The sequence below is a fragment of the Cetorhinus maximus genome, chromosome 11 (genome assembly GCF_964194155.1).
Source record: "Cetorhinus maximus chromosome 11, sCetMax3.hap1.1, whole genome shotgun sequence".
Classification (NCBI taxonomy): domain Eukaryota; kingdom Metazoa; phylum Chordata; class Chondrichthyes; order Lamniformes; family Cetorhinidae; genus Cetorhinus; species Cetorhinus maximus.
Genome location: NC_135889.1, coordinates 84,531,697 through 84,550,455, shown reverse-complemented (window position 1 = coordinate 84,550,455; position 18,759 = coordinate 84,531,697). Strand labels below are relative to the sequence as shown.

The 18,759-nt window shown below is 43.5% G+C and overlaps 1 protein-coding gene across 4 annotated transcripts in view; it reads left to right on the top strand.

Moving 5' to 3' along the window:
* lmln (leishmanolysin-like (metallopeptidase M8 family)) overlaps positions 1-18,759 on the top strand; it is a 70,332-nt gene that overhangs the window by 16,531 nt on the left and 35,042 nt on the right. For all 4 annotated transcript variants that reach the window (XR_013577981.1, XM_078552345.1, XM_078552347.1 and 1 more), the window contains 6 exons: positions 3,111-3,193; positions 4,004-4,121; positions 10,644-10,822; positions 16,444-16,549; positions 18,182-18,276; positions 18,525-18,642. Coding sequence is in view for 3 of the 4 variants with exons in the window: in XM_078552345.1 (XP_078408471.1) it covers positions 3,111-3,193; positions 4,004-4,121; positions 10,644-10,822; positions 16,444-16,549; positions 18,182-18,276; positions 18,525-18,642 (699 nt within the window). In the remaining variant the exon portion in view is untranslated. The remainder of the gene's footprint in view (positions 1-3,110; positions 3,194-4,003; positions 4,122-10,643; positions 10,823-16,443; positions 16,550-18,181; positions 18,277-18,524; positions 18,643-18,759) is intronic.

Below are 18,759 nucleotides of genomic sequence, written 5' to 3'. Positions count from 1 at the left end.
CTGTTGCCTTGCAATCAGTACACCTTTGAGGTCTATTGAGGCCATAAAAGAGACCTTCGTGAGTAATTGGACAGCAACATGTAAAGCCTCCATTTTAAAACTGATTTCACATGGGTGGTCCATCTTTTACCAGAGGAACACAAGATCTAGACCGATCAGAATCTGGATCTGGAATGACTGCTCCACTTGAGGGTATGATATAATCATACTCATAATTGGCGCTTCCATGTTCCTGTTCAGTATAGACATCAGAGGGGATTGAGTTAGAGCATTGCTTATTACCAGTCAAATCTTCATGCTGATCTGCTTAAGTGTGGTGACTTCTCGTCTGATGTGACTGATTGGCACTACTTGCACTCCCACTAGTTCTGCCGCTGCTGGCTTTACTGGCATTGTTATTGGCACAGAGAACTTCAACCATACTTTTCAGTTGCGTGCTTTCCTTTCATGGCTCCAGGAACATCACTTCCAAACATTTCATGCGAGAGCTAATAGCCCCTTTCTGTCTCTCAGACTCATGGGTCCGGCAACCTTGACTTCAGTTTTCCCTCCTAACTCTGCAGAGCTGGCTGCTCTGGTCTTAACCTTTGGGGGCTTGTGCATTGCACCTCCTGCTGAGTTATTGCCTGCCCCTGTAAGGTTAGCCTTGCCCTGATCCTGGGTCGTACAAATATAGCTAGAACCCTTGGGCTCTGCTTTCTGTGGTTCTTTCGTTATCCTTCCTCAAACAACAATCTTGAAAAATTTGCCAAAAGCAATGTTTTCCTCAAGTATTTGGATAAAAATCCCTCACATCCTTATGGTTAGTGCGATAAGGTTTTGCAACATTGCGGACGAACTGGCTGCCCATGTGCGAGTGAGATCTCACGTTATTTGGAATGAACACTTCTGAAATAAAAGAATAAGTAATAAAGATGCCCAGCTGATATCTGCCTTGCCTTTTTCCAGAAAAATATAGATTTGGGATAAAAGCAAAATACTGTGGATTCTGGAAATCTGAAATAAAAACAGAAAATGCTGGAAAAACGCTGCAGGCCTGGCAGTATCTGTGGAGAGCATTACAAGAGTTAATCTTTTGAGTCCATTTAACTTCAGAGCTGAAGAGAGGTAGAAATGTGATGGGTTTTATGCTGTTGATGAGGTGGGGTGGGGAAAAATAGAAGGTCAGGGATAGGTTGGAGGTCATGAGAGATAAACTGACAAAGATGTCATGGACAAAAGACAAAGGGAGTGGCAATGATAGTGTTAAAGATTAAAGCTGGTGTTAATAGTGGCATAAAGGTCAGAAAGCAGAATGTGTTAATAGCAGAACAAGGGTCTGTGCTTTCTGAAAACAAAACATGAGAACAAGATACAGACTGGCACTTAGGAGAGGTGGGAGGAACGGTGGGAGCTGGAAAAAACAAAATGGAGGACAGAGTTCATGGTCTGAAGTAGCTGAACTCAATGTTGAGTCCAGAAGGCTGTAAAGTGCGTAATCGGAAGATGAGGTACTGTTCTTCCAGTTCGCGTTGGGCTTCACTAGAACATTGTAGCAGGCTGAGGACAGAAGTCTGAACATGGGAGCAAGATGATGAATTGAAATGGTAAACAACAGGAAGATTGTGATCATGCTTGCAGCCTGAGTGAAGGTGTCCACAAAGCAGCCACCCAGTGTGTATTTAGTCTCCCCAACGTAGAGGAGATCACATTGTGAGCAGCAAATATGGTAGATTAAATTGAAAGAAGTGCAAGTGAATCACTGCTTTACCTGGAAGGAGTGCTTGGGGTCTTGGACGGTGATGAGGGGGGAGGTAAAGGGGCAGGTGTTACATCTCCTGTGATTGCATGGGAAGGTGCCGTGGGAAGGGGATGAAATGTTGGGATGATAGAGAAGTGGACCAGGATGTCGCAGAGAAAACGGTCCCTTCGGAGGGGAAGGTATGTTTGGTGGCATCATGCTGGAAATGGCGGAGGATGATGAATATGGAGGTTGGTGAGGAGGGAAAGTGAGGGCACGGGGAACCCTATTGTGGTTCTTGTAGAAAGGGAAGAGGTGAGGGCAGAAGTGTGAGAAATGGGTTGGACGTGGTTGAAGGCCCTGCCAACCACAGTGTGGGAGAAATCTTAGCTCGGGGAAAAAAGAAAACGTGAGAAGCACCGTTGTGGAAGGTAGCATCATCCGAACAGATGCATCGGAGTCAAGAAACTGGGAGAATGGGATGGGGTCCTTTCAGGAAGCAGGGTGTGAGGAGGTGTAGTTGAGGTAATTGTGGGAGTCAGTGGGCTTGTAATGAATATTAGTAGCCAGCCTCACCAGAAAGAGAGACAGTGAAGTCAAGGGAGGGAAGGGACGTGTTGGAGATGGGCCATGTGAAGGAGAGAGAGGGATGGAAATTGGAAGCAAAAGTAATGAATTTATCCAGGTCCAGACAAGAGCATGAAGCAGTCCCGATACAGTCATCAATGTACCGGAAAAAGAGTTGTAGGAGGGGGCTGAGTAGGACTGGAACAAGGAACGTTCCACACACCTCAAAAAAAGACAGGCATAACTGGGGCCCATGCAGGCACCAATAGCCACACCTTTTATTTGGAGGAAGTGAGACAAGTTAAAGGAGAAATTGTTCAATGAGAGAAGGCGTTCAGCCAGGCTCAGGAGGGTGGTGGTAAATGGAGATTGTTTGGGTCTCCATTCAAAAAGCAGAGAGACCTTCGACCGTCCTGGTGGGGGATGGAGGTGTAGAGAGAGTGGACATTCATAGTGAAGAGAAGGCGGTTAGGACTAGGAAACTGCCAGGAGCAAAAAAAATCATAAATTTGCATTGCAATATATGCAGTTATTTCATAGTCTGTGCATTTAGCATTTTACTTTTGTATTAGGAATAAGAGGAAAAAGGGTTTTCAATTTCTTCTGTTGGAAAAAAGAAACCATGAAAGCCAATATTTCCTCACCTGTAGTATTAAATTAGCAAAAAAAAATTCTGAAGAATGTCTCCCTTCTCAGTAAATCATTGGACCTTTTATTTGATATGCCTTTCTTGTATTGGACTTCAGTTATGCAATTATTATTAGATTTAATTCTGGTTAACCAACCTTGTATTTTATCTCTATTTGTTTCTTTTCCATATCAGAATAAACTGTTCCCGAAAGCAATTAAGTATTTGCAAAAGGCATTGCAAGTTCGAAAAGTAGTTGGCCCAATTCTGCTAACCAGGTATGGTGAGAATCTTTGTTGTCTATATAATTTATTACTATAACATTTTTGACTTTAGGAAAAAAACATTTTTTAATTGGATTGGGAAGGGCAGTTGGTTAGACACTGACCTTTCACTTCTGGGAACTGTGTTCATTTCCAACCCACACCAACAATGAAAGATCTCCATATGTTGCTGGCAGTAAAGGTATCATGTGAAATGAGTTTTAACAATTCCAGTCGAATTCCTCCTGTAAATTGCACTCTTCTTCTTTCCACCCCCCCCCCCCCCCCCCCCCCCCCGGCACTAAATTGGCATTCACTCAAGCACAGGTTAGCTGCTGTGGTAAATGGAAATATATTAAAACTGTTTAGTAAAGATGCTCTACTGAAGATAGGGCTGAGGCACATTGTTGTGAAAGAGATTTATTCTGCAATTAACTGTGCAGTATCTAACCTGGGAGTGCTTGATGCTGATATTGAGTAGCCAAAGTAGACAGTGATCCATCACCAGTACTGCCATGCTCACCATTAATAGCACAAAAACATTCTCAATCCAAAATATTTTCTTTTTATATGTTAATAGCATACATTAATTTGAGATTCATGTGTTTAAACCATTAACTGCAACTTTTTTGGGACGATTGTAAAATATTAACTGTGTTCAATGCCCATCTGTCTTGCAGAAATAATTTTAATAGAAAGTTTGTATTAATGAAAGAAATAATTGCTAATGTACAGTTGCTACTGATTTGCATTTAAGCATTTATTAAGTCTTTAATGTTTATTATTAACATGTCTAAACTAAACTGTTAATCTGTATTTTGGAAGGCCATGTGCAACCAATCAGTATTTAAGAAAAAAGGATGATCCGCACATGTATTGTCAAGGTGCCTGTGCTGAGATCACAAGATGTGGTCCAGTGATAGTGCCAGAAGAGCATTTACAGGTAAAACTCCTATAATAATGGACATTAAACTGACTTCAGTATTTTTTTTTAAAAGTCCTATATGTATTATTTTGCAAATGTTAAGGTTTTGTATTTTGAGAATATATTTATTTTCAAACTAGTTGGTCTCCTGTGGTGCTGCACATGGAGAGTAAAGCTAAGTGGACTCCTCATGTCAAGTACATTTGGGGGCCAGGATAATTGGATCAGGACTGAGGCAACACTGGGGCTAAAAAAGGTTAAGAAGCAGCAAAAAGCGGTGGGACGAGTAAGACACTGCAACACGAAGATGAGATTTTGTGGGGGCATGCCGCATAGTAGGACAGGGAAAGAGGCTGGAGAAGAAACTAAAGCAGAGTTACAAGTCCCAGGTGTGGGAGTGATGGTACAAAAATATTTGAGGCTGGTAGACGAAGGAGGTAACACATAGCAAGAGGCTAGAGGACAGCGGGAGGCCTGGTGAAAGAGTGCTGGAAGATTTTGGAGCAATCTGATGCCCAGAGGAAGTGGTTCACTGGTACAGTCACTGAGATCAGTATGGTGTCTAGACAATGTGGAGTAGCTGAGAATGATGAAAAGGAGAAAAGGGAGGTTGGCTTAATTGCTGTTAAAATATCACCCCCCACCCCCCCACCTCAATACACAAACAGCCAATTATTTACTAAAAGGACAACTTGAGAGCCTTAATTTGTTTCGAGAAATAATCCTTAAGCAGATGAGATAGAGGAGAAGTGGTCAAAGGAGATGGATAGGGAGAGAACTCGGTGGGGTTGTGGGCTAGGAAGAAAAACAGGACAAAGGATGTATGGTACTGGACAGGAGTGACTTGGAGAATGGGGAGAGGAGAAAAGTGGATGAGCAAAGTGGACGAGGAGGGAAGGGGGAATACCAAAAGGGATGTGGATGGTGGGATGGGATGGGCAAATGAGAAAGAGGAGTATGAATGACTGAAATGAAAACAGAAAGTGCTGGAAAACTCAGCAGATTTGGCAACATCTGTGGAGAGAGAAACAGAGTTAATGTTTCGAGTTCAATAAGACTCTTGACATGAAGAATCTCATTGGACTTGAAATGTTAACTCTGTTTCTCTTGACAGATGCTGTCAGACCTACTGAGTTTTTCCAGCACTTTCTGTTTTTATTTCAGATCTCCAGCATCTTCAGTATTTTGCTTTTATTTTAGTGTGTATGACTGAGCCCCCTTGTATGATTTATGGAATCAGGGAGGGAGAAACAAAGGAACAGGGACAATTTTCTTGTTCAGTGAGGGCGAGGCCTGGAACAGTGCCATGGATCCTCCCTTCATTGGCGAGAGAGGGCCAAAGCCTGTAATGCTGCTTTTTGAAATAACCTATTTTCTGGGGTATGAATAAAGGAATTCATTGGGGTGAGAGAGCAATGAATTGAAATAGGACTGTCGGGAGATTAAATACAATGTGTTTTCATTTTCTTTTTTATTTGCCGCTACTAAATACGACTGGCGATTAAAACCATACAAGCTCAAAATGAAACCAGCTCCAATTTTTCTTGGTGTTTGTATTTTCTCATGTCAAACATCATTCTAATGAATCTGCACTGTACCCCCTCTATTGCTTCAACCTCTTTCCCATAGAGTGGAACTCAGAACTGCACACCCTACTCATACTGATTCTACTATGGTTTTAAATAGAGCCACTATTACAGCTTTTATGTTCTGGGTCTTTTGCCACAACACCTAATGTTCAATTAATATTTTTATGGCTTTATTTATTTGATGTGTTGCCTTTCTTTTGATACTGAATCCCCAAATTTCTCTGTTATTCTACATATCCAGACTTCCTCCATTTAAAGTGTTGCTTTAGTTTTTTTCTATCTTCTTTCTATTCTTTCCTGCACAATTATTGGCATTGGATTCACTCTGCCACAATTTTGCACATTCAGTACTCCCAGCAACCACCTGTAAATCCTACTTACTGTGCCTCCTACTTCAGTATCATCTGCAAATTTGGACACCACTTTCTTTGGCCCTATATCAAAATCACTGTATCTAAACAACTCTATGGGACACTGCTGCTCATTTTCAGTCACTGTGAGAGACTGCTTGTAACTCCTATTCCATGTTTCCTCACCTCTTCCAAATTTTTAATCCAATTTTCTACTCTTTCCCCAATTCCATTGCCCTTAATCTTCCTCTAGTCTCCTGTGTGAATGCTTTTAAAAACTTTTTGCAAACTTATGTAGACCACATCTACTGTATTTTCCTGATCTGTTATATTTGCCACCTCCTCAAAGATTCTTACAAGATTCTTGTCAAGAAACCTTTCTTTCTGAAATCTGTGTTGGGTGCCTCTAATTATTTTCTATTCATCTAGATATTATTTTTATCTTTAAAGATTCTAAATTAAGCTAATTTTAGCTTCAAAGATTCCAGAAATTTTCTCTTATTACAAAAATTAAACAATCTTACCCGTAATTGCTTGTTTCTGTCTGTCTTTTTGAAAAAGGGTATTGCATTGATCATTCACCAATCCACTCTCAATAGAATCCAGAAATATAGGGCAGAATTTAAAGAGTGCGACTGTGGTCTCACCAACAGTTGGAGAACAGGTGGGAACCTTGCCTCGCTCCTCTCTGGGAGGCCGGATGCAATTACCAAGTAATCAGGCACTTAGCTGGACAGTGCCATGGATCCTCAGACGGGATGAGTGTGGGCGTGTTGGGGGTCACTGTGAGGGGGTTACTGGCTGGGAGGTGGGATGTGGTTGTCGGAGGCAAGGGCAGGAGATTGGCTTCCTACAGGGCCCCCCCTTGATGCCGGGTCCTTCAGTTGGACACCGAGTGCAGGGTTTGGTGAGCAACGTATCCAAATGCTGGGTCCCCTGCCTGCCGCTGGTTGAATACCAGCGACAGCACCTTGAGACCCTCAGGTGACTACTTAAGGGCTTCAATTGGCCTCCAGGCAGGAAGGTCATCCTCCATTCTTCCCAACTGGGAGCTTGATCAGGAGAAGTTGGGAAGCGATGGGGTACTCGCTGCACACCCTCTTGTATGGCACCTCTCATCTCTGAACTCACCTTGGGAAGCAGGGGCTGGTATTAAAATCTACCAATAATTTCTAGTTCTCTTGGTATTAACTCAAAATATCTGTACCTGCTTTTGTTTTAGCAGCTAACATTTTCTGATATTTAGCATTTAAAAAAAAACCACCCTATTGCAACATCATGTATAACAGGTACCATAGTTAAATGTGCCCCAGTGTTTCACTTGAGTGAGCGATGGACTTATGCTTGTTTTCATCATTGGCCTTCTGTTCCTCACTTCATAACCTGTTGTGCTGTGGCAACAGAAGGTGCTTCTGTACCTAAGTTAAGCAGACATTTTGATGTGAGCATTCATGTTTACAATCAGTATTTTTTTAGAGCTTTTGTGCCCTTGTAATACCCTCACCTATTGGCTCTTTTATGTCACCCAAATATAGTAGGAGTTTCTTCCCATAGTTGTTTCAGGTTGAAACTGCAATGATACTAATATAGGAACATAGGACTTAGGAGCAGCAGTTGGCCATTCAACCCTTTGATCTTGTTCCACCTTTCAATAAGATCATGGCTGATCTGGTTGTGGTCTCAACTCCACTTTCCTGTCTGCCCCCCCCATAGCCCTTGACTCCCTTGTCTATCAAAAACCTGTCTAACTCTGACTTGAATAAATTCAATGATGCAGCCTCCAATGCTTTCTAGGAAAGAGAATTCCACATATTAATGACCCTCTGAGAGAAAAATATTCCCTTCATCTCAGTCTTTAAAGGGAAACCTCTTTCTCATAAACTGTGTGCCCTGGTTCTAGGCTCCCCCACAAGTGGAAACATTCAGTATCTACCCTCAAGACCCCTCAGAATCTTGTGTGTTTCAATAAGATCACCTCTCATTCTTCTAAATGCCAATGGATAAAGGCTCAACCTGTTCAATCTTTTCTCATAGGATAAGCCCTTCATCCCAGGAATGAGTTGGTGAACCTTCTCTGAACTGCTTCTAATGCAATTATATCTCCTTTTCAAATGAGACCAAAACTGCACACAGTATTCCAGATGTGATCTCACCAATGTCCTGCACAGCTGCAGTAAAACTTCCCTACTTTTATATTCTGTTCCCCTTGCAATAAATGCCGACATTCCATTTGCCTTCCTAATCACTCGCTGTACCTGCATTCTAACTGCATGTGATTCATGATCCCTCTGTACCACCAAATTCTGCAATCTCTCTATTTAAATAGTATACTGCTTTTCCATTTTTCATGCCAAAGTGGACAAGTTCACATTCTCCCATTTGCAAAGTTTCTGCCCACTTACTTAAGCTGTCTATGTCCCTTTGCAGGCTCTCTGCCTCCTCTTGACACTTTACTTTCCTACCTACCTTGGTGTCATTGGCAAATTTAGTTACCATACATTTGGTCCCTTCATCCAAATCATTGATGTAGATTGTAAATAGTTGAGGTCCCAGCACTGATCCCTGTGGCACTCCATTAGTTACAGCTTGCCAGTCTGAAAAAGACCCATTTATCCCTACTCTCTACTTCCTGTTAACTAATCTATCCTTTATCCATGCTATTATGTTATTTCCTACAACATGTTCTCTTGTGTAGTAACCTTTGATGTGGTACCTTATCAAATGCCTTTTGAAAACCCAAGTACAGCAAAGTCCCACCTTTCGTGACTTCCTTGTTCATGTATTCGCTTACCCATGCTTTGTATTTTGTACACCACATCGCCCATCGCGTGAACAATGATCGCTTAACTGCGTTTTCTCTCCCTGAGGAGTTGGCAGCCATGATGGAGCAGAGATCTTGGCACGTTTTAATGGGGAGATGGTGTTGAAGTCTCTGGAAGCAGATTCCTTCCATTAGTCCTGGCTGACTGGGGCGAGAAGCAGTGTCTGGAATGGTTGGAGCTGAAGCACAGCCTGAATGGAGAGATTACCCTGGAAATGCCTTAATCTCTCGATCCAGAGCTGTAATAAATGCGCACTGATTTTGTCTGCCAGTTTTGAGGTGATTCATATTTTTCTTAAATGAGGATTGCCTCTTTTTTAAAATTTCAATGCATGTCTTGCATTGCTCAGAGGCCTTCCCACCCACTGTTTGCTGTACAGCACAGTAATTGCACAAACCAGTGCTGCGCTCGCATTGGTGAAATCTGTCTAATTGACTCCCATTGAAAAGCATGTTCATTGTTTGCAATTTTGCTGTTTGCAAGGTTTCGCAGGAACGTAATCCCCATGAACAGCTGCACTTTACTGTACACCACATCTGCAGGTTCCCCTTTATCCACCTTGCTTGTTACTTTCTCAAACAACTCTAATAAATTAGTTAAACACAATTTCCCTTTCACAAAGCCATGTTGACTGCATGATCACATCATGATTTTCTAAGTACCCATAATAATGGATTCTAGCAATTTCCCTATGACAAATGTTAGGCTAATTGGCCTGTAATTTCCTACTTTGTCTCCCTCCTTTCTTGAATCAAGGTGTTACATTAGCTATTTTCCAATCCACTAGGACCCTTCCAAAATCTAAGGAGTTTTGGAAGATTACAACAAGTTCTGACACTGTGCCAGCTTGCTCCTTTCCATCCAAAGCAACTAATTCTCATTGCCTGCAGGCTATTGATGTTGCTGGCTCTCTCATCTCTACATGCAATTGTGTAGCTCATTCATTATAAAGTATAAGTTAAGTAATACTTTTTGCATCAAAACGTTTGCATTGTTTAATTCAAATGAGTGAATAATGTAAATAACAATGTGAAAATGGTTGGTTTAAAAATTGGTGATTAGATTGCTTGGCTTTAGCAACTTTGAATTAAATTGAGTAGAATCTAGACCTTTGAAATTTTGTATCAAACCGTGAATCTAAAGACTTTTGTAGTTCATTTTACTTGGGAGTTAGTGGACAATTCATGTTGCAGTAAGTTGCAAAATGTATCTTGGGTGAACAGGACAATTACCCACAATAAAAGCAACCTTTCTCTTTAGTTTGCCATGTTTCTGTTGCAGTCCTCAGACCACTTTATGGAAAGTTCCGAAGCCATCCAACCTTTTTTGTTCGTATTGCATGTCATTAGTACACTTTTTAACCTATATTGGATTTGCAGGTTAACCAATGTGTGTTAAATGGTTTTCACCTTTAGAATAGAATGTGTACAGCACAGTAGAAGACCATTCAGCCCATCATGTCTGTGCTGGTCTTCTGAAGGAGTAGTTTACCTAGACCCAATCCCCTGGCTTCTCCCCATAGGCTTTACTCACACTTAAGTATATCAGGAACATATATTTTTATTTATCTGAGCATTTCTCCCTATTGAAATGGCATGCTCTTTTTGTCAAGAGTTGGTATTAAAAAGTAGAAACAGAGCTGTGTCAAAAACATTTTCTGAATGGTACTCAAATAGAATGAAGGGAACTTGGTGTGACAGTAATCCTTATTCTCTTTGGAATTAAATTCTAAGTAGAACACTACAGTGTGACTTATTAATGTTTATTTGATCCATCCAGCAATGCAGGGTGTGTAGTGAAAATGGAAAATCTTGTGGGTCTGCAGGGTTAACTGATGGTCCAGGTGTCTTGGATGCCGACTTTTTACTTTATGTGAGTGCACTGACTACAGAACGCTGTGGACAGGAGGACATTGTAGCCTATGCAGCATACTGTCAGCTGGAAGCAGAATTGGACAGGTGAGATCGATTATGACTAGCCCTTGGTATATAAATAATTGGAACTTGATTTTGAAACATTCAATTTCAAAGTGCTTGCCACAATTTGTAAAATCAATATGAAATCATTACTTGGTACTTTGCAGTAATTGACTGTGCAGAACAAAGAAGATTAGGGTTCAAAAAATGGACATTGAAATTCCTAATACTAAGTTTTAGTGCTAAATTATTGATATAAGATGTATAGCAATGCTAGGATAATTTTTGGTATTGACCATGAGTTGGCTCAATTGACGAAGATTATTTAGAAGAAGTGAATTTTAGATGGTAATAGTTGTTACCCATGTTCTACACTGTAGGGGGAGCCACTTCATTTTTACTCAGGCACATAGGTAAGAATTTCTATCATTAAAAAAAGAAATTAAAAATATACTGTAACTTTTTCAGTCCGTAAATCGGTTGTTCGGGAACATAGGGCGGAATTTTGCAAGCCCGCTGGCGGCGGGTGTGATAGGTGGTGTGCGCAGAAAATATGGCACAACCTGCTTCACAACGGCGTGAAGGCAGGTCGCAATCGCCTGCTCAGCCCACCGATGGTGGGCTGCGTTTCCTGCCATCAGTCGACGGGGAGCTAATTATAATACATCAGCATATAAGGAAAAGGCCATCCTGCTAGGCTCTTGGAACCCCACTGTATCGTCCGTCCACTTTGGTGGAAAAGTACGCCGACATGTTTCACAACAGCATGCAGGTGACCTGAACTTGGCGGCCTTCACTTTGGGGAAACTGAGGTGAGCGAGCAGCAGTGTTCTCCACAGCTCGCCTGTCGCTTACAGGCCTTGGGTGCCAGGGAGCAGATGTCTGGTCCCGGAGGCGACCGCTATCGTGGGGTGGAGTGGTGTCTGGGGGCAAGTGCTGGCCAACCTCGGAGGCGACTGCTAAAGGGAGGTGGGGGTTGCGTCCGGGGGCAAGTTCTGGCCAGCATCGCAGGCAACCACTGCATAAACTGACCATGCCAGTGCAACTGAGACAGATCAGGCGCAGCCACATGATATGATTGGGGTTGGGCTCCTAGCATGCCCGCCGATGCATGCAACGCAGAGGCACCAAATAGCCACCAAGTGCTCCATACCTCACCCCCACCCCACAATCCACCACCCACAAATGCATCCATGAGGTCACGGGTGCCACTTTCTCCATGGCACACAACTTTGTGCATTTCGCCTAGGACCGGGACAGCCAGGATGCAAGGGCCATTTGATTCGCCCTGACCTCAGGATTCCCACAGGTGCAGCGTGCGATTGACTGCACTCATGTGGTGCTCAGGTCACCGTTGCTACACTCGGTGGATTTAATCAACCACAAGAGCTTCCACTCACAACGTGCAGCTGGTATGTGTTCACCAGAAATGCATCCTGCAGTTGTGTGCATGGTTTCCAGTGAGTGTGCACGTTGCCTGCATCCTGAGTCCCACGCAGATCCCTGCAATCTTCCAGGGTACACAGAGGCTGCAGGATTGGCTCCTTGGGGACAAGGGCAACCCGCAGAGGCCATGGCTGATGACACCTTTGTGGCAACCTCAGACTGCAGCAGAGCGATGCTATAATGAGGCTCATGCAGCAGCTCGCAACTCAGTGGAGCAGACCATCGGGATGCTGAAGATGCGGTTTCAGTGCCTGGACCGGTCTGGTAGAGCCCTGCAATACTGTCCGCAGAGGGTGTCACACATCGTCGTCATCTGCTGCGCCTTTTACAACCTGACGCTGAAACAGGGAGATGAGCTGGCTGAGGAGGAAATAGAGGAACTGCACTTCTCCTCTGATGAGCAGGACACGGATGGGGATGAGGATGAGGGGGTCCTCGGTGGTGACAATGACACGAATGAGTCTCTCGCACTGGCTAGACGAGGCAGACGTGCTCGAGAGGCCCTCATAGCTGCCAAATTTGTGGAGGATGATAACGACATGCAGTGAGATGTCCCTATAGATCCTCACATTGCAGTTGTGAACATTTGACTCCAGTCTGGCTTATGACAGTGCCAACACCCTCTGTGAGAATGCTCCTGTCATGGAGATACAGTGGAGGCCCTAATAGTCGTTCAGTCGCAGGATGACAACATACAGTGAGGACACCCCATAGATCTTCAAATAGCCTCTGAGAATGTCTGACTCCTGTCTGGCTGAGGGCAACTCGCTTGCACTCCATGATCAGGGCCATCTCCAAGATGCAGCTATGAAACTTTAGGCGCATCTGATGCTGTGTCCGCCTTTAGCACCTCAGCCCTTCAGGAGCTGGTGCACAGCATCACTGGTCGCAAATGCTGGTGTGGTGGGGGCCAGCCCCACCTTATTGGTGCTGAGAGCACAAAGAGAATGAGAGAACTCTGTGGCGCCTGTCCACTACATTCTGGCAGCAATGACCAGCACCGCTGTTTCCAGGGGTTGTGAGGCTGAACCATCACTTTGGTCTGAAGGCTGCACAGAGCACAAGGGAAGAGGCTGGACTGAGACACCTGCCTTTTGTCTTGCGCAGAAAGGCTTCACATCTTAGCGACAAGAACACTGCTCATGAGAACAAGGAGCCACGGGCAGAGAGACATTCTTAGGAGTTTATTGACAATAGTGAACAGTATGTACAAGTGATCAACACCTGTGGCCAGGCTGTGCAACTACTTTTACCTAACTTCCTAACTGTGCTGCTACATCTTGGTGCTCACCGGAAATCCACAGCAGAGGTGGAGGCAGCCTGCTGACTGTGACACCCTGTCTGTGATGACTTTGGTGGGTGTCCTCTGGAGGGCCGACACTTGGAGGGCCCCGGCCTGCTTTCAGGGTCCGGTTGAGTGGCGATGGCACCCTCCTCAGCCTGTGAAGCTGGAGCTGCAGAGGTCACAGGAAGAGGAGATTTGGATGGGCCGGACACTCCCGGAGTCACCTGGATGGATGGCCTCGGAGTGTGCACCTGCTGATCCTCCTCCCCATGGGTGCCCGAGGGCCCCTGGCTGACTCCGTGAGCAGAAGGGGTAGCTGGAGTGAGATCGAGCTGCCCAGCACGCCTCTCACGTACACACTGCTGGAGGCCAACAACAGCATCAGCGATAAAGTTAAGCCCGCACAGCCGTGCGGGAGTGACGTTCTGGACCAAGGTCTCCATGGCGGCCGCCATCCTACCAGTGTTAACCTCAGTGTGTTGCAATGCAGGTGCTACCACCTCAGCCTGAAGACGGACGGATGGACTCCTCCATCGTGTCTTGCAATCTGAGGAGTGCAGCGGACATCCCTTCCTGATGTTCCCTAGCTTGCCTTTGCAGCTCCAGCACCTGTGACATGACCGAGGCTCATCATCTGTCTTGGACTCAGCAGCGTTCTGGCCTCCAGCAGTCCTCCGAGTGCCTGGGACTTGGGAAGTCCCTCCCTCCGCCTGCTGTGGATCAGAAAGTGCGAGGTGCTCACCAGATTGTGATCCCAAGGCTACTCTAAAGGTAGGTCCCACCAAGGTGTGTGCCTCTGCGCTGGTGGAGGGTCTGGGTGAGTGCTGTGACGGGACATAAGGGAGGGTATCTCCAGATTCCTTTTCAGGGGTTTCTTTAGAGCTTGATTGGAGGCCCTGGGTCATGGACTCTGTCGGCTGTTTGGCAGATGTGCCTGCGAAAGCAAGGGGAGATAATTAGTGCATGGTAGTGGCCTGTGAAAGAGGACACATGACTCACAGCATGGTTGGCTGTTGGATGTTGCACTGCTGGATCCTCACTTGGTGGAGCAGCGCCGACCTCACCATCAGCACAGGACCAATCCCGGTCATCGCCGGCCAGCTGGATGGCTCTGTTTTTGAATTCTGTCAGAACTTTGATCTCTGGCATCCCTCCACCAGTCTGCGACCTTTCCCTCCTGTTGTGTGCCAGTTTGTCCTGCATGGATAGAGATGGGGGGAGTGTATCAGATTGCCTGTCGGGCCAGATGATAAGTATGCCTGGCCTGTGTGGGTGGTGAGTGGTCCCATGGACTGGATGAGGACAATGACTGTGTGTGTGAAAAAGAGTGAATGGTGATGTCTCTTGTACTGGCAGTGAGTGTGGGCCCTGTGGATGTGTGATGGGTTTGTGAGTGTGTGAGTTGGGAGTAATGAAAAAAGTGACTTACCCTGGCAGAATGGAGGAGATCATTCATTATTTTGTGGCACTGGGCGCTGTCCTCCTCTGCAGGGTGTTTGCGCTGACCACTGCTGCCATGGCCTCCCAAGCTGGGTTGGTGACTTTACTGCCAATCCTGCAGGCAGAGCACATCCCGGCGGGCCTCCACAGCATCCAGCAGTCGCTCAAGGAACCCGTCGTTGAAACGGGGGGCTTAAGTCTATTTTCCTTTGCTGGCCATGTCTCTCGGGCAGCGATGGTGAGCTGGTGGCAATGAGCACTTTGCTGGCCGCTGCCTTTTAAAGATGGCGGCCGGCGTGATGCAACAGCGGGATGATGGCAAGCGGGCGAATGAGAGCTCACCCGCCATGGAAAATTTGTGTTTCCCGGCAATGAATAAATAATGAGGTGGGCTCAGGACAATACAGTGTGAAAATGGCGGGTAGGACTCTATTTTCCCCACCCGCTACCGCACCTAGTGCAATTCTGGGAAAATTCCATTCATAACTTTTCCAGAAATCTTGCCCAGACCCAGGCAACTCAAAGCAAAATTTGGGAGCAGAAACATGGAAAATATAGTATTTGGATAAGTGAATCAATTTTTATCACTGTTTTATGCTTTAGGTAAATATTTATATCTGTGGTATTTTCCGGTTCATACATTTGTGGTTGAGCATTTTGATGTCGTTCTGTAATACAGAGAATTCCAAAATCCGGAAATGACTTGGTCCCAAACATTCTGGACTGGAGAATTTGTAGTGTATTTGATAGGAGAAAAATATAGAGGATATATTTTTCTTGAAGTAAGATAGCCATACAAAACTGTTTGACCTGCTGCTCCAATAATCCTTATATCAACTGAAGTAATGAAACAAGAGTCAGTAAACTTTGTTTTGTGGCTCCTGTTCCTTCCTGTATTGCTATACCTGTCCTCATGTAACTGAGCCGGCTTTAAACTACAAATCCCAGCTCTACCAGAAGATGTAATTTGGACAGATCAGTTGAAGAGTGTTGTGGGGAATAGAGAGAGAAAGTATTATGGGAAACTAAAAGAGAATGCTAATGAGAAGTAGTGAAGATTAAACATATTTGAATCAATTATTGCAGCCTGTTGTCATAAGACGGATAAAAATAAAAGAATATAATGGTACTATGACGATGATTATGTTCTTCTTTGATTTCATTCCAAATCCCTTTTTGTTCACAAAAGTAATTGTCAAAATATTTACTTCCTGGCATTTTGACACTACAAAATGTACACTTGTTGAGCTTTTCAGCATTTCTCCATAATGCACTACATAATGTTCTCCATTCTGCTACACCAATGATCTTCTGTTCTTTAGCCTGAGAACTGTCTTAGTGTATGGAATACTTCAATAATACCAATGTGCTGTAGATGTTTAATGAACAAGTAGTTCAATATAAATGTTAACAATTTAAATTATTTTAAAATGAAACATTCGAAAAGTTGCATATTATTTGCAATAATGCATCATTTTCTCGAATACTGCAGACCTATTGCTGGATATGCGAACCTGTGTCCAAGTATGATCCCCACTGAGCCACAAGAGTTCCAAGGCATGTTGTCAACAGTGAAACATGAAATTGTCCATGCATTGGTAGGTTAACTGCATGGTTTCATTTTCTTAGGGGAATGATGGCAATCAAAATTTTTGTCCATTAACAAATTTCAATTGACTTTATGCACTTTTCTGTGCCAGAGGAACATAGGAAAATGCAGGACTAGAAAAATCTTTGGACCAGTCCAAAAAATTAACTCAATCACCCAGAATTATCTCCTAGATTTGCCACTTGATCTGCCTCCACTGCTTCCCTGGGCCACCATCCTTTGTGTAAAGTGGTTAAATGTAAACCAACTCAGCCTTTCCTCTTGAGCCTGTGACCCCTCGTTGGAGAACATGTGGCAATCTTCAGCATATTATTGGGGTTCAACTTGCCCTTTGCCTTAAGTCCTGAATGCTTGACTGATCTCTCCCTTATACTTCTCCAGAGTAAATAATTCTAAGCTTCTAAAGCTTTACTTATATTGTTTCAAGCTCTCCTCCCAGTTCAGATCTTCTACAAAGTATTTGTTTAGTTCCCTATTTGCAACTTGTTGCCAATTGGGAAGCCTGGCAGCTTTCACTGCTCAGGTTATTGTAGACAAGAGGAGCAGGGTACATCCTTTATGGGCCTCACCCCACCCCTGGGTTTCCCATCCCCTCATTCCTGTCCACCGTGGACCTCTACCTCCCTCACCAGGGCCTGATAGCCTGGCTCTGCCAAGACACTTTGAATTCTACTGTCCAGGGTATTGTGGTGACTTGCCTGGATTTGTTTAAAATCTATTTTTTTTAACAGTTGCCTTAACGGGGGTCTAACTGGAAGCCAGGTTAATTAGGAGTTATTATAGTACTAATTTGTAGATCTATGTACGTGCTTGAAATCTTTTCTTTTGTTAATAAATGTTTTATTTAGTTTTGTAAAAAAAACCTCTAGCGTCTTGGTGGCCTTATTACTATTGAATTCAGGGCACACATCTCGAAATAAAGTACAAATTGCAAAATTGTTATGACCGCATGATCAAGTTTCCCTCCTGGATTTGATCTGCCTGGCACACACCATCTGCCGCGTCATAACAGTCCTACAGTGGAGAACAGACTTTACCTTCCACCAGTGCTATTATGGACAGAAGTGGCTGAGGCTGGTAAATTGGTAATGACATGGCTACGTCATTTTCTTCCCTGTGACAGTTTCCTCATCACCTTACAGGCCCTGCAATGTCTTTCAGGGTGTGATACATCACTGTGAAAAGGGATTCTATTCATGAGATGGCTTCACGTATGGTATAAAATGATTATTTTTGATGAGACTGAATAAATTGTATAGAAACCTAACTAGTATAGTTTCCATAATAGAGGCAAAATACTGCAGATGCTGGAAATCTGAAATAAATTAGATTAATAATAGATTAGACTGAAAATACTCAGCAGGTCAGGCAGCATCTGTAGAGAGATAGAATGGAGTTAACAGTTCAGGTTGATGACCTGATAACAGGTCATTGACCTGAAATATTAACTCCATTTCTCTCTCCATGGATGCTGCCTGTTGAGTATTTCCAGCATTTTCTGTTTTTATAGTCCCCATAATATTTGTACTGGAAGAAATTTCTGTTGGGCAGTTTTACTGTATTACAGTTTGTTTTTCCGAAGAGACACATGAAAAAGCATTTCTTTTCTCTTTCAATTTAGGGCTTCTCTGCAGGACTTTTTGCTTTCTACCGTGATGATGAGGGAAAACCTCTAACTACAAGAAAGGCAAATGGTCTTCCACCTTTTAATGAATCGTAAGCTAGATATTTTGTGTTTTTTAAATATTGAGAGAACTTGTTTAGTTGTCATGCAGTGTATAAGAGATTTTGTTTAAATAAATCTTGTAGTTGTGATAAAACATTTACATTTACTTGTTTGTTTAATTGAAAGCCAAAATATTTGCATGATGTTTTAAATTCTAAATTGTATTGGCTACAGTTTAGATTTTTTTAATGCCTTGAATGATATTACTATCACAACTTACTCATTTGTATTTGAATAGACTTGGATTGTATCAGTGGAGTGACAAAGTTGCACGCAAGGCAGTAAGGTTATGGGATATACGGGGGAACGAGAAGCTTAACCATGAGGTGGTCCTCCTTGTAACTTCACGAGTTGTTGTGAGTATTAAAAAAAATTCTTCTTTGTTTCAATCTTTCATGATGAATAATGAGGATTCAATAGTGGCTTTTTAAAAACTTTTGATAAAGTGTCCTATGAGAGACCAAAGTGGTAGC